The sequence below is a fragment of the Mesoplodon bidens genome (genome assembly GCF_964165515.1).
Source record: "Mesoplodon bidens genome assembly, chromosome: 7".
NCBI lineage: Eukaryota > Metazoa > Chordata > Mammalia > Artiodactyla > Ziphiidae > Mesoplodon > Mesoplodon bidens.
Genome location: NC_138164.1, coordinates 75125152 through 75150622, shown reverse-complemented (window position 1 = coordinate 75150622; position 25471 = coordinate 75125152). Strand labels below are relative to the sequence as shown.

General features: G+C 38.8%; 1 protein-coding gene and 2 pseudogenes across 3 annotated transcripts; 1 reads left to right on the top strand and 2 right to left on the bottom strand.

Moving 5' to 3' along the window:
• Nucleotides 1-2439: 2439 nt before the first annotated feature.
• Nucleotides 2440-3656, top strand: LOC308620801 (upstream-binding factor 1-like protein 1; annotated as a pseudogene). The gene has a single exon. The product of its transcript is annotated as an upstream-binding factor 1-like protein 1 (transcript).
• A 3755-nt stretch (nucleotides 3657-7411) lies between these two features.
• On the bottom strand, nucleotides 7412-8332 carry LOC308620800 (putative upstream-binding factor 1-like protein 6; annotated as a pseudogene). Its single transcript has one exon. The product of its transcript is annotated as a putative upstream-binding factor 1-like protein 6 (transcript).
• Nucleotides 8333-11051: 2719 nt separating this feature from the next.
• Nucleotides 11052-20222, bottom strand: LOC308620014 (tripartite motif-containing protein 64C-like; the record flags this gene model as incomplete). Its single annotated transcript, XM_081239361.1, has 7 exons — nucleotides 20137-20222; nucleotides 18075-18489; nucleotides 16605-16700; nucleotides 15673-15903; nucleotides 14897-14919; nucleotides 12799-12896; nucleotides 11052-11545 (listed from the first exon to the last, which is right to left on the bottom strand). Exons 2-7 carry the CDS (start codon nucleotides 18483-18485, stop codon nucleotides 11052-11054), a joined length of 1353 nt encoding a protein of 450 aa, XP_081095487.1. The 5' UTR covers nucleotides 18486-18489; nucleotides 20137-20222.
• Between the last annotated feature and the right edge of the window lie 5249 nt (nucleotides 20223-25471).

Sequence of the window (25471 nt, the reverse complement as noted above, 5' to 3'; positions counted from 1 at the left end):
TTTAAAACATATAAAACCATCATCCTACCTTTCACTTGTATTCCCTCATCTTCCATTGAGTTTTAATTTCTCCTACATTATACCTAATATAACATATTAATGTATCTTATAGTATATAATTTCTCTTTTGTTTTCTGAAAAGTTCTTCTTAAAATCTTTTTTTAATATTATTTTTTTTTACCTTTTTTGTAATTTAGGTAAGTAAATAAACTCTCTTAATGTTTTTAGTTTCCTCATCTAAGTCCTGGGATAATAGTAAATGTAAGCTATTTGGAAAAATGCCTCACTCGTAAAAGTGCCACACACAAAAACTACAGCACAACTGTATTTCAACCTTCATTGTTTTAAATACATTATCTTATCTTTTACAATAATTGGAAAGAAAACATTTTTTCCTCTCCAGATTCAGATTTCAAATATTCCACTTTTCATTTGTAAAGGTGATTTTATATAATTTTCCACCTTTTTTCTTAGTTACCATATATTTGAGAAAGTTTAGTCTTACACTAGAGGAATATCCTAAGAGACTATTCAAGGTGTTTGGGGCAAGATCTTATTATGTACCACAGATATGAAGTTAGAAAAGATGTCTTTTCTATCCAACTAATTGGATAAATGGATATGAGAAAATTTTGCACTGTAACAGTTCTTCCACTTGTTTAAATTCTAGTAAGTACCAGGTATTTTGTAGAGAGTTTTCAGAAGCAGGTAACGCTTTCACTATGGCTTAAAGACTGATAAAGTTAAGAAAATAAACACTCTAAATATTCCATAATTTTCATTAAATCCTTTCCATTTAAAGACAATAAGTATGGCTCAATAGAATGCATTTATTCTAATGGACAGAGTCCAGCAAAATCTATAAATCAATCATTAACTTAAGGTTCAAGTGTTCATGACTAATCCATGAAGTGCTCACAGCAGTATGCAAGCCTGGAGGGTCTTCTAGGCTTGTCTCATTTCTATTTCTAGCTCCTCAGTTGCACATTCAGTCCATGGCCATCAGGACCCTCCTTAGAAGGTAGCTATGCTCTGGAATCCTATGGAGTGTTACTGTTTTAGAGAAGATTCGATTCACAGTAGAAATTGAGTAGAACGTACAGAGAGTTCCCATATACCTCCTGCCTCCTCCAAATAAACACACGCACAGTGTCCCCCATCATCATACACTGTACCAGAGTGGTGTGTTTATTACAATTGAAGAACCTACACTGGCACTTAATTATCACCCAAAGTCCATGGTTTTACGTTAGTGTTCACTCTTGGTGTTATATATTCTGTAGGTTTTGACTGATGTATAGTGAACATGTGGAATCATGTATCCACCTTTATAATATACAGAAGAGTTACACTGCCCTAAAAATCTTTTGTGATCACCTATTCATTAGTACCCCCAGCCTCAACCCTTTGCAACCACTGATTATTTTACTGTCATCATATTTTTACTTTTTCCAGAATGTCTTATAGTAGGGCTCATGAAGCATGTAGACTTTTCAGATTAGCTTCTTTCACTTAAGGATATGCATTCAAGTATATGCCATGTGTCTTGCTGGCTTGATGGCTCATTTCTTGAATGAATACTATTCCCTTGTCTGGATGTACCAGAATTTCTTTATCCATTCACCTACCTAAGGACATCTTGGTTGCTTTCAAGTTTTGACAATAATGAGCAGAGCTGCTATAAACATCCCTGTGCAGGTTTTGTTTTTTGTTTTTTAATGAATACAGGTTTTCAACTGATTTGGGCAAATACAAAGGAGCATGATTACCGAATTACATGGTAAGAGGATATTTAGTTTTGTAACAAACTGCCTTATTGTCTTTCAGAATGCCTGTACTAGTTTGTATTCCCATCAGCCATGAATCAAAGTTCCTGATTCTCCACATCCTCTCAGTATTCAGTGATGTCCTTGTTTTGGGAATTTGACCATTCTTATACATGTGTTGTGGTATCTCATTGCTATTTCAAAGCCCTTTCCTTTTCAGGCATTTTCATTTTTAAAGTTCCCTTCATTTTCTCTTATCCTATGCCCCTTGAGTGAGCAGTCAGTCTTTAGTTTTGTTCATTTGTAGTTAAAACAAGCTGTGGTGAGATTGATTGGAAGGCATGTTGGAATGGGGCCTGAGGATTTTTAATTGTACAAAAGGAGTTCTTAATGCTCAACGTGAATCTCAACTCAGAATTTGGGCCTGTTTTCATTTACATTTTTAAAGGTAAATTAAATGATAGAAGGGACATATCCCAGGTGGGGTGTGCTTTTCTTGTGTATCACATAGGAGAGAACCTTTTTTTTTCTTTCACTTCAGAAACATAGAAATCACACACACTGCAGGACTTCCAGAAATAACTCACCTGCTGAATCTTGAGAGTGAAGAAGCTGGAGATTTGCTGAGGTGTTTGAACTGCTGAGACGATATAAGTATCCCAAAGAACAAGAAATGGTGTTGCCTAAAGGCCAGGATGACTGGTCCAAAGAAGATATTGTGAAGTTATTGGAATATATGGTGAACAACATTCCATCCAATGACAGGAACATGTTCAAAACAACCCAGTCACTGATGGACTGGGAAAAAGTAGCTTTTAAAGATTTTCCTGGGGAAATGTGCAAACTTAAATGGTTAGAAATTTCTTATAACTTGAGAAAGTTTCACTCTTTGAAAGAATTAGTACTGGAAGCAAAGGAAAAAGTTAACAATCCTTACAAATGGAGAAAACACAAGAAGCATCCTGATTTACCCAAGAAGCCCTTGACAGCTTACCTCTGCTTTTTCAAAAAGATGTGACTCCAGTACACCGAAAAACACCCTAAGCTGAGCAACAAGGAGCTGACCAAGGTTCTGTCTGAGGAGTACAAGAAGCTGCCAGAGCAGCTGAAGCTGAAATATAGTCAAGATTTCTAGAAGGAGAAACAGAAGTTTAAGGAGAAAATGACTCTGTTCAGAGAACAACACCCTGATCTAGTCCAGAACTCCACGAAATCTGATGTCCCCAAAGGAAGCCAAATCAAAGTGCCAAAGAAGTTTCAGGGAAATGTGAAACAAGTGTTCTCCTCCTCAAAACAGTTTATTCATGAAGAGCCCAAGAAGCCACCTATGAATGGCTATCACAATTTCCACCAGGATTTGTAGTTGAGTAGGGAGCTGAAAGGGTTGCCCTGAGGGAGCGCATGGTAGATATTAGTAGATGCTGGCAACATGTCCCACAGAACCAGAAGGAGCATTATAAGAAACAGGCTGAGGAGCTGCAGAAACTGTACAAGGTGGACCTTGATCTCTGACTCAAGAGTCTGTCTCCTGAAGAACATGCTTATTACAGAGAGACAACCTATTTGAAGCGTAAGAACATGAGCATGATGGGAGGCCCTAATCCCAAGATTAGGAGGATGGATCTGCAGTCCCCATCATCAGGGAATCTGCAGGGAGGGATTGGATTGGGCCAGGGGATTCAGGCTCCAGAGACAGAATCATCAGACACGATTGGAGAATATTTTCCTGCCTCAGGGAGATCAAAGGAAAATAAGGAAGAGGAAGAAGAGGAGAAAGGCAGCAACTCCTCAGACCACAGCAGTGGGGATGAAGATGAAAATTGTGAGTCTGAGGACAGTGGCTCCAGCTCACCTACTTCAGGGGAATCCTCTGGCTCAGATTCCTGCTGAGCTTTTTTCACAACCTGAACAAAGAACTTCCCAGCAAAAGGCCATGGCATCTTCATCAAATGGAAGGGCTCTTCTCCCTGTGCCCTTTCATTGCCTTTCTTCTTTCCTTCCCTCTTCAATACAAAGTAAGACCGGTTGGGAAAAAAGCATCTCGTGCAGTAATTTCTGGCTCCTCTCTGTACCCCAAGTCCATCCACAGAGACAGTCAATATATATACATATATATGTATTTGATGTATATATACATTTCTTCCATTTCTTCCTATATATATATTTGTCCATTTCTTCCTATATATGTATACGTATATATACATGTATACGTATATATATATACGTATACATATAGCTGATTCTCTTTGTTATACAGCAGAAACTAGCACATCTTTGTAAGGCAATTATACTCCAATAAAGATGTTAAAAAAACACTGTAATGGAAAAGAAAAAGAGTTTACCATTTGGGCTCATATTGACTTTCCTGAGTTATTGAAACATCTCTTTGGGGGTAATTCTCATTCCTCACAGGGATCAGAAGAATTTCCACCCTAGCACGTAGTTCTGACACCATGTGTCCCCAGCTTTTTCCTGTTTAATCTCTTGCTTCTTCAACATCTCTACCTCATACTTCAACCAAGCTCTTCTATTCCAAGAACACACCTTCTTCCTCCCTCTTCTTAGTGTCATTAACCACACAAAGAACTCCTCATTTCCACTTATACCTGGAAAATTTCTATATACATCCAAAATGACAAATAATGTAGTCATAATTTTTTCTAATGTTAAGCATTTAAGATTAATTCTTCTAAAAATCACAAAAGTAAAACCTAACTTGAACAATATTTTAAGATTGAAGAAAAATAATGTGAGTATATTAGGGCCAATTTTTAAAAAGTAGAATTTAGAGAGTGAATATCTACTGTATATTAAATATATTATGATGATACAAATATCAAATCTTTGAGGACTTATGCAAGAATACCTAGAAACATAGGAGCAGACAGACCAATAATAGACTATTGATATAATAAGGATGTATTTGTAAAATTAAAAGTCAAAGAGGAAAGAAAGATACTCAATAATAACATAAGGAAACTGTGCAAGATGGCAGAGTAGAAAGACTCTGTGCTCACCTCCTCTCACAGGCACATCAGAACCATAACTATTATGGTTGTCTCTGGGTATAGGCCCAGTAGTGGTATTGCTGGGTCATATGGTAGTTCTATTTTTAGTATACCCAGAGAAAACCATAATTCAAAAAGGCACATGCACTCCAATGTTCATTGTAACACTGTTTACAATAGCTAGGTCATGGAAGCAACCTAAATGTCCATCAAGAGAGGAATGGATAAAGAAGATGTGGTACATGTATATAATGGAATATTACTCAGCCATAAAAAGGAACAAAATTGGGTCATTTGTAGAGATGTAGATGGACCTAGAGACTATCATAGAGAGTGAAGTAAGTCAGAAAGAGAAAAACAAATACCATATATTAACACATATATGTGGAATCTAAATAAACGGATAGATGATCTTACTTGCAAAGCAGAAATAGAGACACAGACATAGAGAACAAATTTAGGGAGACCAAGGGGGAAGGGGATGTGGGATAAACTGGGAGATTGGGGTTGGCATATATACACTATTGATACTATGTATAAAATAGAAAACTAATGAGAACCTCTACTGTATAGCACAGGGAAATCTACTCAGTGCTCTGTGGTGACCTAAATGGGACTGAAATCCAAAAAATAAGGGATATATGTATATGTATATATATAGCTGATTCACTTTTCTGTACAGTAGAAACAACTATACTCCAATAGTATATATATTTACAATATATTGTAAAGCACCTATACTCCAAAAAAAAAAAAACTATTCACAGGAAAACCAATGATAAAAAATGCATAACCAACTAGATAAGAACTTCTAAAATGAAAGACACAAAGAAGGAACTACAACAAGATGGGTAGGAGGGAGCAGACTCACCATACAGTCAAACTCCATTGCCGTGAGTGGGCATTCCACAAATGGGGAATAATTACAACTTCAGAGGTTTTCCCAAAGGAGTGAGATCTGAGTCCCTCATTGGGCTCCCCAGCCCAGGCGTTTTGCAACAGGAAGATGATCCCTCAGAGTGTTTGTCTACTAAGGCCAGCAGGGTTTACTTTGGGGAGGCCCAAATGGCTGGGGAAAATAGAGACTTCACTCCTAATGGGCGCATACAAAATCTCATACAATCTAGAACCCAAGGCAGAAGCAGCAATTCCATAGGAGCCTGGGTCAAATCTACCTGCCGATCTTGGACAATCTCTTAGAGAGGCAGGAGGCAACTGCATCTTACCCTGGGGACTTAGACACTGGTGGCAGCCATTTGGGGGAGCTCCTGCTACCACGTGGACACTTCCCACTAGTTTATTAACCCCAGGACACAGTCCCACCCTGGTCCAACATTCTGCAGTTGGAGCTCTCATGAATGGGATTAGTGCCTTATAAAAGAGGCTCCAGAGAGATCCTGAGTGCCTTCTGCCAAGTGAGGACACAAGAGTCTTCCCCCGAAACAGAGTCATCAGCCAACCACGTTAGCACCCTGATCTGAGACTTCCAGCATCCAGAATAGTGAGAAATAAATTTCTGTTGTTTGTCCAGTTTATGATATTTTTTATAGCAGCTCCAATGGATTAAACTAACATTTTCTATGAATCTACTGTGAGCCAGGTATAGGCATTACATTTAATCTTCACTTATACTTATTCTCATTTCATGAATGTATACTTGAGGAAACAGATAAACAATTAGTTAATTATTTTAACCAATGTCATCTTATTGTAATAGCAAATTCACAATTTTAATCCATATTTGCCTAATTCCAGTATTTGTACTTTTTTGACCAAATAATGCTTTATATTACTGATTACACTTACTGGTCATTCTTCAATGTTAGAATGATATATTAAAGTTAAGAATTGTAACTTTTATCTCTGTATCCCATGCAACAAGGCATGACTTAGAAAACATTAGGTGCTGAATGAATTAGAAAATGCATGCATTAAATTCACAAGAAGAGCCCCACTTGACTTGATATCTCACTATCTATTCCGGGTTATAAGCCTTACTAGCACTTCAGGGCAAAAATGACTTATGGGAAAGTCTGCTGATTTTCAGGTAAAAAGAATGATCTCTTAGACCTAATTTTGCAAATTTAAAGTTAAGGAAGGAAGCAAGTAACACAAACTGCTAAAGGATTTTCCAAATAAATTCAACATGTTAGACATCTAGAAGGCATATAAAATTGATAAATCTCCAGTAACTTTAAGAGATTAAAAGCATATATTTACAGAGCATACCTGTGCATGCAATTGCATATGTCGGACTCTATGGGAAATAAATATATATTTTTTTGAATACCAAATGCCTTGTGCACTACTTATCTGCTTGTTTTGTCAATGAAAACTCAAAATCAGCTTTAATTAATATTTGTTTTAATAAATAATTTGTTTTAATAAAGTAAAACATAAAAATGTGTCTAAGAGTGTGCAATAGCCATCTATCTATCCATCTATTTATCTAATTCAATGATCTTTATGTGTTAAAATAAAAATAGTTTCATATACCAATAGTGAAAACTATGGACTTGGGTGACAATGATGCGTCACTGTGGGTTCATCAGTTGTAAAAAATATATGCTGCATACAGAGAGACAACCTATACTAGATGTAAGAACATGATCATAAAGGGATCCCTGAAACCCAAGATCAGACAGGCAGATCTACAGTCCCCATAGCAGCATATTCTTCAGGAAACAGACTCTTGAGCCAGTGATCCAGGTCCACCTTGTATTGTTTCTGCACCTCCTCAGCCTGTTTCTTATAGTGCTCCTTCTGACTCTTCAGAACGCCTTGCCAGGATGCACCTCCACCATGCAATCCCTCAGGGGCATATCTTGCAACTCCTGACTTGACCGTGAATCCTGGTGGAACATCTGATATGTATCCTTGGAGGTTGTTCAGTCTCTCCATGGAACCTAATCCTCATGGAAAGATAGTTTTCTGGGGGAGACTTCACGTCTTGCACATTTTCCTGAAACTTCTTTTGGCCTTTGATTTAGATTCCTTTGGGGACATCCGATTTCTTGGAATATTGGACTAGTTCAGAGTAGTGTTCCCTGAACTGAGCCATTTTCTCCTCAAACTCCTGTTTCTCCTTCTGGAAATCTTGAATATGTTTCAGCTTCATGTTCTCTGGGAACTCCTTGTCTTTTGCCTGGTACACAGTTTGGGGTGTTTTGAGGAGTACTAGGGATACATCTCCTTTAAAAAGTGGGGGTAAGTTGTTAGGGGCTTCTTGGGTAAATCAGAATGTTTCTTCTGTGTGTGTGTGTGTGTGTGTGTGTGTGTGTGTGTTTTGCTTTTGTGAGAATTTTTAACATGTTCCTTAACTTCCAGGACTAATTCTTTTAAGGTGCAGCATTTTCTCAAGTTATAAAACGTTTCTAACCATTGGAGTTTACACATTTCTCCAGAAATATCTTAAAAAGCTACTTTTCCCCAGTCCATCAGTGACTGAGTTGTTTTGAATGCATGACTGTCATTGAACAGGGGATTATTCTCCATTTCTTCCAGGAACTTCACAATGTCATCTTTGGACCAATGGTGTTGGCCATTGGGCAACACCATTTCTAGGATTTGGGGCTACTTACAAGGTCCCACTTCTGCAAGCACCACCACAAGAGCTCCAACTTCCTCACACTCAAGACTCAGCAGGTGAATTATTTCTTGAGGTTCTGTAGTGTGAGCGATGCCATGTTTCTGCAGAGAAAGGGAAGGAAAGGAACTTTCCTTCTATGCCATAAATGAGATAATCACACCTCGTCTGTTATAAGTCAATTCTATAATTTAATTGACCCTTAAAAATAAAATGAAAACCGTCCCAAATTCTAATTTGAAATTTATGTTTTGTTTTCAGACACATCGTCTGTACTCTTTAAAATTCCCCTTGGCTCTCCAGCCTTCATTCCACCCAATTTTACAGGGCTTACCATAAATGGAACTTAACAAAAAAATGAGTCATTCAATCAAGAGGCTTAGGATAAGAGATATAATCAAAGAAAATGGAGGAAAAAAATCAAAATGAAAAGAGAAATGGCTAAAAGGAAAGGACTTTCACTCCATAGTGCACTGAATACTTCCTTTGAATTGTAGGACTGAAGATACAGTGAAGGATTTGGAGATAAAAATGAGACAAACCAAGAAGCTCCTTCTTGTACTCTGTAAAAAGAAAACAAAATACATCCAGCTCCTGAGTTTTTGTGAATTGGATATTATAGATTGAACTTGAACAAATTATCATTTAATATATTCTTGTGGAGATGTGCCTGAGAATGAATGCTTTCTAGTGAACCATACTGTTTCTGCTTTCAAATGACCAGGGTATAATGAATATTATAGAACAATTACAATATTTTTTAGGTATCACATTATATTACAGAATCTGTATTTCTGTCATCTGAATTATTCTTCAAATTTAAATTGGTTTTGACCTTCCCACTACTAAGGAAGTTATACCACCTTATGCTCAGTAGTATTTTATATGTCAGTTTAAATTCTGACAGTCACCATCATGTGAAGTCCTGTTTTCTGTTTCCATATCACTTTATGTAGGGTCTTCATCTTCCAGTAGATTGTACTGATAGTCTTAGGGAAATCTAAAAATCAACACTATAAAACAAAATTATGCAGTAGTTATTTTAAACCTCAAAATAATGGAATTTTCTTAGGCTGTAAAGCTGCAAATCAATTACCTCTCTTTTGTTGACATTATCAGATAGCATTTTATGTCCATTATGTTAGCTACATTTTGGAAAACTTTATCAATGCTGGAATAATATTTGTTTATATTAATTCTTTCATTCATGTATTTGTTCATTGATTCATCCTATACTTCTATGTGTTATGTTATAAGTCTGCATTGGATAGTAGGAATATAGTAGTAAATAATATACTGTCTCTACAGTCTCAGAATTGTCTGTCAAGTAGTAAAAGTGCTAATTTGAGGAAGGTTTGTTGAATATTATGATGAGACGGTATATGCTCAGAGAGTGTGTAATGAGAGGAACTACACTGGTCTGTGTAGTCACGAAAAACTTCCTGGGAAAAATGTTGTTGAGCTGAGATGTGCTTAATGACTAGGGTTTAGAGAAATGGCAAAGTCTGTCAAACACTTGGTTCTTACCAACTAGGTCAGCTTTGAGGAGAAAACTAAGCACCATTCCTTTTGTTTACTAACCTGATATATATATTACCTCATGCTTTCACCCCAATCTGGTTCAGATACGCAAGTAAAGCACACTGCTTACAATGTAGATGAATCTTTTTATTTATTTATTTTTTTTGCAGTACGCAGGCCTCTCACTCTTGTGGCCTATCCCGTTGCGGAGCGCAGGCTCAGCGGCCATGGCTCACGGACCCAGCCACTACGCGACATGTGGGATCTTCCCAGACCGGGGCACGAACCCGTGTCCCCTGCATCGGCAGGCGGACTCTCAACCACTGCGCCACCAGGGAAGCCCGCTATGTAGATGAATCTTGAAAGCATTAAGTGAAAGTAAACATATATAAAAAGTCACACGTTGTGTGATCCAATTTATTTGAAACCATATGATAGAAAAATCCATGAAGAATAAAACTGGATCAGAGGTGACTTGGGAGGGGGAGGGGGAATGGGGAGTAAATGTTAATGGTCATTGGTTTATTTTTGGGGTGATGGATATGTCCTAGAATTAGATAGTTATGGTTTCACTTTTTTTTTTTTTTTTTTTTTTTTTTTTTTTTTTTTTTTTTCTTTTTGCGGTATGCGGGCCTCTCACTGTTGTGGCCTCTCCCGTTGCGGAGCACAGGCTCCGGATGCGCAGGCCCAGCGGCCATGGCTCACGGGCCCAGCCGCTCCGCGGCATATGGGATCCTCCCAGACCGGGGCACGAACCCGTATCCCCTGCATCGGCAGGCGGACTCTCAACCACTGCGCCACCAGGGAGGCCCCTATGGTTTCACTTTTTGAATATTACTAAAAGCCACTGAATTATATAGTTTAAATAGGGTGACCTTTATGGTATGTAACTTTTATTTTAATAAAACTATTATTTATGACAGAAGAAAAGTAACTGATTAGACTCTATGAAATATTCCATAATAAATTTTTATTACAAGAAAATTTAATTAACAAATTTATACATTCAACATGGTTATGCCATTTTATAAACATACAGTCGTATATTCCATTAAATTACAATGTGCTCAGAGATAGTCAGATATCATCCTGTGGCCTCATGTGAGCTCTAGGACAACAATTTGTTCAGGCAAGAATTTCATCAATTAAATGGTCATGGAACTTGACTAGTCATGGAGATCTAAGGCAAAGGAAAGGCATCAGAGGGAAGGAGAAGGAGGAAGGAAGGAAACTATATATGAGGGAACCTCTGCAAACATCATAGAAACTCACAGTTCCATTGTCATAATCCAGAAACACTCCGACCCTACCCAAAGGCCTTTTCACATACTGAATTAAGGGTGGGGAGTTTGTGGACAAAGTATAATGATTGTTCACCTTCACAGAAAATAGAAAAAATGCTTCTTCAGAATCAATAATGATATCAGTATCACTCGTCAAGATATCTTTACAGACTCCCAGAATCCAGTTCAAGGAGTGTGTCACATCCACCTCCCAGTAATGCCTCCCAGAGGTGAAGGCCACAGCTCCCCAGGCCACAAATCTCTCCACAGTCTGGGGCTCTCTGGGCACGTCGTGATGGTCACCTCCAAACATCACTCTTGTACGATCCTCAGAAAGGCTTACATTGTGAATGGTCATTTTCTGACTCAGAACATTATCCACTGCAGAAAGAGCAAAAATCAGGTCAGCAAGTGAGATTTCCATGGCCTGAGAGGCAGAGGCTCTCTACCCAATGAGTCTTTTAATTTTCCCTCCTCCAAGGAAATACAAAACAAAGACAGCAAAGGGAGTTCAGACTAGCTCTTCTATGAAGAGCAAAAGTCATTACTATCTCACCAGCACACAGAAAGACTTCAAATCATACAGATAAAGGAGATATGAACTCTGTGAAGTCTGATTTAATGTCAATGTCTTGATAGTTTATTTCAGGACTCACCAAAAACCTTATATTTTTTCTTTCAGTTAGAAAACTTTTCTTGTGTCCTTTGTCTTTAATACGATCTAACATGTAGATAGCACTTGCTATCATGTGGGTATTTATTGGGCTATAGTCTCTACTTACTACATTTTCAAAGGTCAAAATTTTGATAGAAATCCATCAATGAATAGTTTGGAAACTTCTAAAAGGATGTTCTGGCCAACCATGTTCAAATATCCCTTGCCTTTCAGTTGCTTTGAAATTGATCTAATAGCATTACAATTATCCTACCTAAGCCAATTTTAGTCTTTTCTGTCAATTCTTGCTGATTTTAGAAATAATAAATATTTTTGTACAATGCATAATAAATGAGCTTGTAATACAGAACAAATTAAAAACCAGCAATGCCATATTTAACTTTTTTTTTTTTTTTTTTTTTTTTTTTGCGGTACGCGGGCCTCTCACTGTTGTGGCCTCTCCCATTGCGGAGCACAGGCTCTGGACACGCAGGCTCAGCGGCCATGGCTCACAGGCCCAGCTGCTCTGCGGCACGCGGGATCCTCCCGGACCGGGGCACGAACCCGTGTCCCCTGCATTGGCAGGCGGACTCTCAACCACTGCGCCACCAGGGAAGCCCCCATATTTAACTTTTTAAGAGTGAAATAAACTGAATAGACACAATATTGATGGTCACTCACAAAAGTAAATATTCTACCTCTTTATAACCACATGAGCAAGCTGGTTGCTCTCTTCTTGCTCTGCCTATGTCATATGTAACTGAATATATATATCTAGTTTTGCATTTTCAGTAAACTATAGGTTGCAAAGCTCAGCCTTGATCTTTGTAATACAACTATACAGGCAGGAAAAATGTAACAACTTTTGGAAGTTATGTACTACCTTCATGTCAGAAAAAATAAAATAACAATAAAAGAATGCTCCTTCCCAAGAAGTTCTAATGAAATGTAGTCCTGCTCACTGAAGGTTGACTCTTACCTCTGAAGTTGTTCAGCATGTCTAGGATTCCAGTGACAGGCCAGGAAGTGAGCTCTGGGTTCACTGGCTGAGGCTTTTGCATCTGTACCAAATCAGTCCTGTAACAAATGATGTCAGTACATCTCAAGGTCAAAGGCTAATCATAGGACCATTACAAAAAAGCAGGTTTTTTTTTTTTGCGGTACACGGGCCTCTCACTGTTGTGGCCTCTCCCGTTGCAGAGCACAGGCTCCAGATGTGTAGGCTCAGTGGCCATGGCTCACGGGCCCAGCCACTCCACCGCATGTGGGAACTTCCCAGACTGGGGCACGAACTCGTGTCCCCTGCATCGGCAGGCGGACTCTCAACCACTGCACCACCAGGGAAGCCTGGAAAAAAGCAGTTTTTAATCCAGGATATTTTGTCAGAATTCTCCTATTTTTGGTTAATTGGATATACATTATATTCTACACACTTGGGAATATAAAAAGTTACCATACTTTTTTCTAAATATAAATTACATCAAATTTCAACTTCCCCATTCTTCTCAGACTTTACTCCAATTTTCAACTTATTGAACTTCATTCACTTCCTCTATTCCAACTCAGGTGATGCAAAGATCCTGGGCATTTTACAGAGAGCAAAAAATTCAGGCAAAGCCTTTGGGACTTCAGTCAGCAAGTAGTCATCAAGGATACATTCAGTGTCTAAAAGGAAGAGTTCACTTAGCCATACATGTTTGCTCTTATCAGCCCAGCAAGGGAATCCAATTCCAGCCTGACTGCCTTGGTCCTGAAGGTCTAACTTTCCAGTGGACACCAGGAAGCCATTAGCTCTGAGGTCCTACATACAAGGGGGCTTGCTGTAATGGAACAGGCTGATTCACTGCTACTCCTAGGAACAAAATCACAGCCCCTCTCCCTATTAGGGAATTTGACCCTTTCCTGCCTTTTTCACCTTCCAACTCACTAGTGTAGGTGCTTCCTCTGTGATATCTTAGAAAAATCCCCTCCCTAAGTTTTATTGTGGTGAGTCTGGAGAGGATGGGGTGAGTGGGTGGAACAAAGCCCAGAATGTCAGAAAGTTTTCAGGTATATTTGAATTCAGCCAAATGAAAAGGAAACTTCTCAGACCAAGGATCAGAAGGCCTCTAGAATCCTTTTGAAATAAAACAGAAAATGGCCAAAAAGACGATGTTAATAGATCAAAAGATGTACTGTTCGTCATCCATGTGCGAGGGTTCTGCACCTATGGATTCAACCATGGATTGAATCTGTAATTGATGTTTTATTTATTTAATTAATTAATTAATTTAGTTAGTTAGTTATTTTACACTAGGCCCTTGTTTGTTATCTATTTTTTTGTTAAATTTATTTTACTTATAGAATAATACATAGATACATTCTTTTCAAAAAGTTTGAACATTATAGGTAAAGCTAAAGTCTCCTTTGACCACCCTTTTTTTTTTTTTTTTGCTGTATGCGGGCCTCTCACTGTTGTGGCCTCTCCCATTGCAGAGCACAGGCTCCGGACGCGCAGGCCCAGCCACTCTGTGGCATGTAGGATCTTCCCAGACCGGAGCACGAACCCGTGTCCCCTGCATCGGCAGGCGGACTCTCAACCACTAGGCCACCAGGGAAGCCCTGACCACCATTTTTAATCCTGATCTGCTTCCCTATGGCTTGAGATAACCACTGTGTGTTATTCATTTTAAATATAGCAGTGTGTACATGTCAATCCCAAATTCTAAATCTATCCCTCCCCTACGTTCTTCCTCCCCGGTTCTAAATGGAAAATATTCAGAAAAAAAAAATTCCTGGAAGTTCCAAAAAGTGAAACTTGAAAATGCCACGTAACTGGGAACTATTTACATAGCATTTAATTTCCATTTTATTAGGTGTTATAAGTAGCCTAGAGATGACTAAAGTGTATGGGAGCATGCTTGTAAGTTATCTGCAAATACTGTGGCATTTTCTATAAGGGATTGTGCATCCTGGGATTTAGATTTTGGGGATGACCTGAAAACAATTCCCCATGGTACCAAGGAACAACTATCCAACCACTTCATCAAAAAGACAACAACTTTTCCAGAAATCAAAAATCATTAGCATACACTCACATTTCCAATACATTTCCCGAGGCCTGCAATGAAAAAAAAAAAAAATCATGTTAATCATGAGAGTTCTGTCCTTTTGCATCTTCTTTACTATTCTTGTTTGTTCAATAAGGTATTGTTTTTCTCATTCTCCTCTAAGGAACAATCAGAGGCTATCTTTTAATAACAGAACTTAAACTAAAACATGATGAGCTTCCTCAGGGCACATTAAGGAAGGAAGGAAGGAGGCCAGGAAGAGTCTGTGTAATGATGCAACAACATCAGGTTTCCAATGTCAGTCATTGCTCAGTCCTATTCCCAAGGAGAGATCTCACCATTATGATAACAATTAAAGCAAAACAAGGAACCATAAAAAATCAATTATAGAGTGCATTGAAATTGACTACCAGTTCTAAAAATTTTACCTAGACAATGGGCAAAACCTCAATGTCTTCAGTAAGTGTGGGATAATAGAGAGTGACAATGTATTGAGAATTACTCCAAGAAAATTAACTTTCCCCTGGTCACAGAATTTTGCTGATTTTGGATAATCTGTCTGGATAGTACTCCTGATCACACTGAAAAAATTGTGTCCTATGTTAGCTAGTGAAAAGTTAAAAAAAAAAACTCCCCAAATTACCTGGCTATGAGAAATAAGGGATTGGACAAATAAAATAATGGGAGTCAAGGAACATCATCCTTTAGCTGAGATAAGAGTATATGCAGGTAACATTTCAATGTCATGGCAATGGTGCCCAGAATAGTACTTCTGTCTCTGAGGATGGAACCTCCCTTCTCACCTGGAGCAACTCCACGTCAGGCTTGTGGCACATCTCTGTCAGCTCTCTGTACATTTCTTTCAGACTTTCTTTCTGTTGAGTCATTCTGAATTCACTCTCCCTGAGTTGCTGGAGAGTCTCCTTCGCTTCTTTCTCCAGGGCCTCCAGATGGAGTTGCTCCTCCTCCCGGAGAAACAGGTGGATCCTCTGATACTGAACTTTGATCATCACCTTCCTCATGGCCACATAGTTCTGCAGAGATAATGGATTCAAAGAATCACTCATCCTCATTCTCAACAGAAAATGTCAAATATTATTTCCTTACTGTCATCAGGAAAGGTCTTGACAAACTTTCTGCCTCACATTTCAAAAGGCCTGGAATATTTGCTGGTCCTTCCAGTCCATCCTTTCTCTAAGTTTCTCGCCTGTTTTCCCGTTTAAATCAAGCCATCTGAGGGGGTCCCAGTTTTTCCCCCTAGGAGGATTCTTCAGGGGTGTTACTCCATCAATTATTTCCTCTCTTACCCAAATCTTGTTTTTTCTTGTTCCTTTCCCTGATTTTTCTAAATATTCTTTTATTAGGTAAACCGCATACTATGCAGCTTTAAAAATATACACTAATTCTCCCCTAGGTACTACTGTATTCCTCTCCTCACCTTCACAGACACACTTAGCACAATGTTGTCTTATACTACATGTCTGAGAAGGTTTATTCAAATTTGAAAATGTTGCTTAGGAATACGTTTCATGCCTTGGTTTTCACATATACTAGCACCTTTGAACTAGTTTGTATTGGTCTGTTATAACTGTGATTACTGATAGGTCATTTGAAACCACTACTCTTTCCAAGGAAAAGACCACTATCCTTTACCTGGTAATTTGAATTTTGCTGAAAGTCTAAGCCAGGATTATATCTGTCTCCATGCAAACAAATAGAATATTTTTGTTCTTACCTCTAACAACTGAGTTTTGTTAGCTTCTTGATTCAGACTGTTTTGCATTTCTTGTGTCATTTTCCTTAAAGAGTCCATTCTCTTCAGAAGTTTCTCCTGCAAAATAACCATGAGCTTTAGTGACACAGATGATGATACCATAAATTCCATCCCCTTATGTATGAGCAAAGGCAGTCATTTAGAGCAGGGGTCCCCAACACACTGGGCAAGGACCACTACCAGTCCACAGCCTGTTAGGAATGGGGCCGCACAGCAGGAGGTGAGAGGGGGGCTAGCAAGTGAAGCTTCATCTGCCACTCCCCATCACTCCCCATCACTCCCCATCGCTCCCCATCATTCCCCATCACTCCCCATCACTCCTCATGGCTCCCCATGGCTCCCCATCACTCCCCATGGCTCCCCATGGCTCCCCATCACTCCCCATCACTCCCCATCTGTCCCCATGGCTCCCAATTGCTCCCCATTGCTCCCCATTGCTCCCCATCGCTCCCCATCGCTCCCCATGGCTCCCCATCATTCCCTATTGCTCCCCATCACTCGCGTTACCACCAGAACCATCCTCCCAACCTCCCCCTGCCCCCATCCATGGAAAAATTGTCTTCCACGAAACTGGTCACTGGTGCCAAAAAGGATGGGGACCACTGGTTTAGAAAATAGAAATCTTGAGTTTGAATTATGTGGTCAGATTTTTCCACATTAATCTAATTTGATTCTAATATATTGAATATCAAAGTGACAGAAACATATAATGAAGAATTGGGGGGGGGGACTTCCCTGGTGGTGCAGTGGTTAAGAATCTGCCTGCCAATGCAGGGGACACAGGTTTGATCCCTGGTCCCGGAAGATCCCAAATGCTGCAGAGCAACTAAGACTGTGTGCTCTAGTGAGCCTGTGCTCTAGACCCCATGAGCCACAACTACTGAGCTCGCATGCCACAAGGACTGAAGGCTGAGTGCCTAGAGCCCATGCTCCACAACAAGAGAAGCTACTGTAATGAGAAGCCTGTGCACCACAGCAAAGAGTAGCCCCCGCTCGCTGCAACTAGAGAAAGCCCACACGCAGCAACAAAGACCCAATGCGGCCAAAAATAATTTAATTAATTAAAAATTTAAAAAAGAAAGAAAGAATTGTGGAAACTTTATAGATAATGGAATCTCTCAGTTCCATGAGAGAAATGAAATTTCTCATTTCCTAAGAAATTGAGACTCAGATTTTTATATAACTTGACTAAGAATGCGTCAAGCTCACGTCAGGAGTCAGTATGCCTGGTGCTACCACATGCCCCAGGATACAGCAGTTCCACGTGTTTGGACAATTGGGCAACAACGTTAAAACGATACACGTACATGACCTACACTGAAAAATTTCCACCTCGACCATCTCCATCCCCATCAACTTCATTATTATCCTCATCTTTCTCTCTGATTTAGAAGCCTATAGATTCCTAATTGCTTTAGAAGCATCACTTACCCGGTATTCCTCAGCAGCCCATTGTATTGGACTGTGGCTGTGAGCTGCATGCTCCGGGGACTCAGAGCAGGGGCCACAGAGCAGGGTCTTGTCAACCTCACAGAAGAACCCTTTGGCTTCTTTGTGTGTCACGCAGATCTGTGCCTCTGAGCTGTTGGTTTGTTTAGCTGCTTCCTGTCTGGCGAGGGAAGCCAGCCTCTTGAGTACAATATTGGTTTTGAAATCTAGCTTCTCTGATAGTCCCCTGCACTCAGGACAGCTCTTTGGAGTCTGGTCTTCCTCCCAGCAGAGGTACAGGCAGGGACGGCAAAAGCTGTGCCCACAGTCTATGGTGACGGGGTCTATGAAGTAGTTCATACAGATGGAGCAGGTTAGTTCATTCTGGAAGGCTTGCAATGTGTCTGAATCCATGTTTCTGAAAATTCAAGACAGAAATAGAGAGGGTAAGAGAGAAAATCTTTCTTCTGCCCTGATAAGGGAAAATAAAGCCTTTGGACAAAGTCCTGTCTGTTTGAAATCTATCTAATTTACCTATTTGCTTACCCTCAGTACAAACATAGAAATGGTGAATACAGAGAGGTTCATACTGATACAAATGACAAAATTAGATAAGAGAGTCCCTAGCAACTTTTTTGTTTAAAATAAACCGTGTTCTCAGTCATACCTAAATTACATGGATGTGCTTAAAGCTTAGACCAGAGGGTAAATGGTAAGATGACTCCAGAGTTACTTTTATTAGCTGATTGGTACAGAAGCACATATATAATCTCAATCTGTCTGTCTCTCTCTTTCTCTCTCTCCATGAGTCCATGACTGGAACCCATACTTGCACAAACTTTGTCTCTATGCTAATGTTCTCTATGTCTCCTGCCTCTGAACTGAGAGATGTGCTTTTCTAAAGAAAAATAAAATTGTTTAGAATAATTTAAACTTAATATAATCAATGTTGGCTTTACCTTTGGCATATTAAAACTATAAACATTTCAGTGTTTGCTTCCAACTTAAATAGTAAAACTCCTCCTTTCAAGACAAAAAAGGAAAAAATTATGTTATTTCTAGTTCAGGAAAACAATTTTTCCTGGAGTCAGTTCAGATCATCAGAGCACTTCACATTTTGAACTAGTGAATGTTCAAGCTACAACAGTAATCAGTAAAAATTGATCAGTTGTTTTTTAAAACCAAAGAAAAAATTTGAATATACATGAGGATTTTCTCTCTACACCAGAAATTTCAAAGATGTACTTAATGGAAGTAACATCATATTCTCTTTGTTTCTGATATTTCCCTATTTGACCAATGCCACTTCTTGGGAGTCCCTATCAGTTCATTGGATCTATCCTGAACACTTTTCAAATCTAGACTGCAAACTGAAGTCTTTAAAGATACAGCACCTTTATTCTGGCATGGACATATATACACTACCAAATGTAAAACTGATAGCTGGTGGGAAGCAGCCGCATGGCACAGGTTGATCAGCTCGGTGCTTTGTGACCACCCTAGAGGGGTGGGATAAAGAGGGTGGGAGGGAGACACAAGAGGGAGGAGATATGGGTATATATGTATATATATATACCTGACTCACTTTGTTATACAGCAGAAACTAACACACCATTGTAAAGCAATTATACTCCAATAAAGATGTTTAAAAATATATATATAGCGCATATGAACTTTACAAGAAGATATTCTAATTCATTCAACACATTTAACTCTTATGTTCATCTGTATAAAGACTATGAAATGTATATATTTTGTTGAACATTTTAGGTGTTCTATGTGTTTCATAAATATATATGTCTGTAGAAATCTCATTTAAGACCTAAAAACATCGAATAACATGTAAGGTAACGGAATAAAAATGATTACATATGTTAATGTTACAAATATCAATATATTACAATTGCTCTAGTTACAGATATTTTAGATATTGAGGTCATTAAAAAAAAACTGAGACAACTACTTGTTTGCTTGGACAAAACCCAAGCAGGCTAATAGGTAAATGGAAAGGATTTGGATGAAAGAAAATAGACATGAAGATATTTACAATCAATTCCTTACTTACCAGAGTCCACTGTGAGTGGTCTTACTTCTGGAAGGCTGCACGTCCTGGAAATCTGTGGATATCAGGGTCAACAAGAACTGTCCAACACTTGGTAGCTGCACTTTCCCTCAGTCCCCCTGAGAGAAGAAGTTACCCTTGGATAAATTTGCCTTTTAAAGGATTAGACTCTCCTGAGGCCACACCTACTTCTTGAGATTGGATAAGACCTTCAAAGGGAAGTGGAAAATACTGATAAGTTTACTCAGAAAGGTGTGAAAATGGTTGATTGGGTTTTCGGTATATAGAAAACTCAATCTTAGGGGTCTGAGACCCTAAAAGAATATAGACTTCTTTTGGGGTAAATGCAAAAAAAAAATTGGTGAAAACTTTTAAACAAAATACTTTATATATGTTATATATACGTACATAATATATACATCAATGTATATGTTTATATTAATATGAATATAATATAGTAATTATTTATACCATAATTATGTGAGTAATTATATTTAACACAATGCATAAAGACGACTGTTTTTTATTGAGGTATAATTGACATATAGCCTCATATAACTGTCAGGTATATAACGTAATGATTTGCTATTTGAATATATTGTGAAATGATCACCATATTAGTTAACATTCATCACAACATGTAGTTAAAAATTATTTTCCTTGTTATGAGAACTTTTAAGATCTACTCTCCTAACAAGTTTTAAATATGCATTACAGTATTATTATCTGTAGTTACTATGTTGTACATACTGTAGAATATTATTTTTAACAGAAGTGCCATACTACCTGTATTTTGCTGACACCTATCACAGTTTATCAAATTACCAATGCTTACATACATGTTATTTCACTAAATTATCTATTGTGTGTTAATTGAAGCACTACTTATTAAAAAATATGGGCAGTTCCCTGGTGGCGCAGTGGTTGAGAGTCCACCTGCTGATGCAGGGGACACGGGTTCATGCCCTGGTCCGGGAAGATCCCACATGCTGCGGAGCGGCTAGGCCCGTGAGCCATGGCCAGTGAGCCTGCGCATCCGGAGCCTGTGCTCCGCAACGGGAGAGACCACAACAGTGAGAGGCCCGCATACCACACACACACACACACACACACACACACACACAAATATATATATACATATGAAAATAACTTGACCTTGCTAGAAATTTTTAAAGTGAAAATATAAAGAAGGTCAATTTTTTTTTGAATTTTTGAATTTTATTTTATTTATTTGTTTAAATATCAGGTTCTTATTACTCATCCATTTTATACACATCAGTGTACACGTCAATCCCAATCTCCCAATTCATCACACCACCACCCACACCCCCAGCCGCTTTACCCCCTTGGTGTCCATATGTTTGTTCTCTACATCTTTGTCTCAATTTCTGCTCTGCAAACGGTTTCATCTGTACCATTTTTCTAGGTTCCACATATATGCGTTAATATACGATATTTATTTTTCACTTTCTGACTTACTTCACTTTGTATGACAGTCTCTAGATCCATCCACGTCTCTACAAATGACCCAATTTCGTTCCTTTTTATAGCTGAGTAATATTCCATTGTATATATGTACCCCATCTTCTATATCCATTCGTCTGTCGATGGACATTTAGGTTGCTTCCATGACCTGGCTACTGTAAATAGTGCTGCAATGAACTTTGGGGTACATGTGTCTTTTTGAATTATGGTTTTCTCTGGGTATAAGCCCAGTAGTGGGATTGCTGGGTCATATGGTAATTCTATTTTTAGTTTCTTAAGGAACCTCCATACTGTTCTCCATAGTGGCTGTATCAATTTACATTCCTACCAACAGTGCAAGAGATCTCCCTTTTCTCCACACCCTTTCCAGCATTTGTTTGTAGATTTTCTGATGATGCCCATTCTAACTGGTGTGAGGTGATACCTCATTGTAGTATTGATTTGCATTTGTCTAATAATTAGTGATGTTGAGCAGCTTTTCATTTGCTTCTTGGCCATCTATATGTCTTCTTTGGAGAAATGTTTATTTAGGTCTTCTGCCCATTTTTGGATTGAGTTGTTTGTTTCTTTAATATTGAGCTGCATGAGCTGTTTATATATTTTGGAGATTAATCCTTTGTCCATTGATTCGTTTGCAAATATTTTCTCCCATTCTGAGGGTTATCTTTTCATCTTGTTTACAGTTTCCTTTGCTGTTCAAAAGCTTTTAAGTTTCGTTAGGTCCCATTTGCTTATTTTTGTTTTTATTTCCATTACTCTAGGAGATGGATCAAAAAAGATCTTGCTGTGATTAATGTCAAAAAGTGTTCATCCTATGTTTTCCTCTAAGAGCTTTAGAGTGTCCAGTCTTACATTTAGGTCTCTAATCCATTTTGAGTTTATTTTTGTGTATGGTGTTAGGGAGTGTTCTAATTTCATTCTCCTACATGTAGCTGTCCAGTTTTCCCAGCACCACTTATTGAAGAGGGTGTCTTTTCTCCATTGCATATCCTTCCCTTCTTTGTCATAGATGAGTTGACCATAGGTGCATGGGTTTATCTCTGGGCTTTCTATCCTGTTCCATTGATCTGTATTTCTGTTTTTGTGCCAGTACCATATTGTCTTGATTACTGTAGCTGTGTAGTATTGTCTGAAGTCAGAGAGTCTGATTCCTCCAGCTCTGTTTTTTTCCCTCAAGACTGCTTTCGCTATATGGGATCTTTTGTGTCTCCATACAAATTTTTATTTTTTTTGTTCTGTTCTGTAAAAATGCCATTGGTAATTTGATAGGGATGGCATTGAATCTATAGATTTCTTTGGGTAGTATAGTCATTTTCACAATATTGATTCTTCTAATCCAAGAACATGATATATCTCTCCATTTGTTTGTATCATCTTTGATTTCTTTCATCAGTGTCTTATAGTTTTCTGCATACAGGTCTTTTTTCTCCCTAGGTAGGTTTATTCCTAGGTATTTTATTTTTTTGTTGCAATGGTAAATGGGAGTGTTTCTTTAATTTTCCTTTCAGATTTCTCATAATTAGTGTATAGGAATGCAAGAGATTTCTGTGCATTAATTTTGTTTCCTGCTACTTTACCAAATTCATTGATTAGCTCTAGTAGTTTTCTCGTGGCATCTTTAGGATTCTCTCTATATAGTATCATATCATCTGCAGACAGTGACAGTTTTACTTCTTTTCCAATTTGTATCCTTTTATTTCTTTTTCTTCTCTGATTTCTGTGGCTAAAACTTCCAAACCTATGTGGAATAATAGTGGCAAGAGTGGACATCCTTGTCTTGCTCTTGATCTTAGAGGAAATGCTTTCAATTTTTCATGATTGAGAATGATGTTCGCTGTGGGTTTGTCATATATGGCCTTTATTATGTTGAGGTAGGTTCCCTTTATACCCACTTTCTGGACAGTTTGTATCATAAGTGGGTGTTGAATTTTGTTGAAAGCTTTTTCTGCATCTATTGAGATGATCATACGCTTTTTATTCTTCAATTTGTTAATATGGTGTATCATGTTGATTGATTTGCATATATTGAAGAATCCTTGCATCCCTGGGATAAATCCCATTTGATCATAGTGTATTATCCTTTTAATGTGCTGTTGGATTCTGTTTGCTAGTATTTTGTTGAGGATTTTTGCATCTATATTCATCAGTCATATTGGTCTGTAGTTTTCTTTTTTTGTAGTATCTTTGTCTGGTTTTGCTATCACAGTGATAGTAGCCTCATAGAATGAGTTTGGGAGTGTTTCTTCCTATGCAATTTTTTGGAAGAATTTGAGAAGGTTGGGTGTTAGCTGTTCTCTAAATGTTTGATAGAATTCACCTGTGAAGCCATCTAGTCCTGGACTTCTGTTTGTTGGAAGATTTTTAATCACAGTTTTAATATCATTACTTGTGACTGTTCTGTTCATATTTTCTATTTCCTCCTGTTTCAGTCTTGGAAGGTTATACCTTTCTAAAAATTTGTCCATTTCTTCCAGGTTGTCCTTTTTATTGGCATAAAGTTGCTTGTAGTAGTCTCTTAGGATGATTTGTATTTCTGCGGTATCTGTTGTAACTTCTTCTTTTTCATTTCTAAATTTGATTTGAGTCCTCTCCCTCTTTTTCTTGATGAATCTGGCTAATGGTTTATCAATTTTGTTTATCTTCTCATTAGAGGAGGAAGATGGAGGAAGAGTAAGATGTGGAGATCACCTTCCTCCCCACAGATGCATCAGAAATACATCTACACGTGGAATAACTCCTACAGAACACCTACTGAACGTTGGCAGAAGACCTCAGACTTCCCAAAAGGCAAGAGACTCCCCCCACGTACCTGGATAGGGCAAAAGAAAAAAGAATAAACAGAGACAAAAGAATAGGGACAGGACCTGCACCAGTGGGAGGGAGCGGAGAAGGAGGAAAGGTTTCCACACACTAGAAGCCCCTGCGCGGGCGAAGACTACGAGTGGCGGAGGGGGGAAGCTTCGGAGCCGCAGAGGAGAGCGCAGCAACAGGGTTGCGGATGGCAAAGCAGAGAGATGCCTGCACAGAGGATCGGTGCCGACCAGCACTCACCAGCCCGAGAGGCTTGTCTGCTCACCCGTCGGGGTGGGCGGGGCTGGGAGCTGAGGCTCGGGCTTCGGTCGGAGCGCAGGGAGAGGACTGGGGTTGGCGGCGTGAACACAGCCTGAAGGGGTTAGTGCACCACGGCTAGCCGGGAGGGAGTCTGGACCTGCTGAAGAGGCAAGAGACATTTTCTTCCCTCTTTGTTTCCTGGTGCGCGAGGAGAGGGGATTAAGAGCGCTGCTTAAAGGAGCTCCAGAGACTGGCTCAAGCCGCGGCTAACAGCGCGGACCCCAGAGACGGGCATGAGACGCTAAGGCTGCTGCTGCCGCCACCAAGAAGCCTGTGTGCGAACGCAGGTCACTCTCCAAGACCACAAGTTATAATGTAAATCAACTCCAGGTAACAAATTGTCCCTTATAAAATGAATAAATGCAGTAATCTCTTCTAAAATGGACTAAGGGTGCCCTATTTGTGTTTCTGAGAGGAGACCATAATATTTTTGCTCTTTTTTTCCCCCAGAGCTTTTGATTTACACATAACTCTGAGCTGTCAATCAACAAGTTTAAATATTTATTTAAACTTGTTGAAATTTATTTAAAGGTACGTCTATAAACTAAAGGTGTTAAAGATAAATAAAGTATTGCATTTCACTACCTGTGTTCTCAATTGATTCAACACAATCATCCAGTCTATATGAAGCACTTACGTTTGCCTTTCAGGTATGGTGGGTGAACCAAAACAAGATAGCTGAGTCTTCTCCCCCCAGAAAACTTACTGTATAGTTAGAAAGATAAGGCAAACACAAAACAAT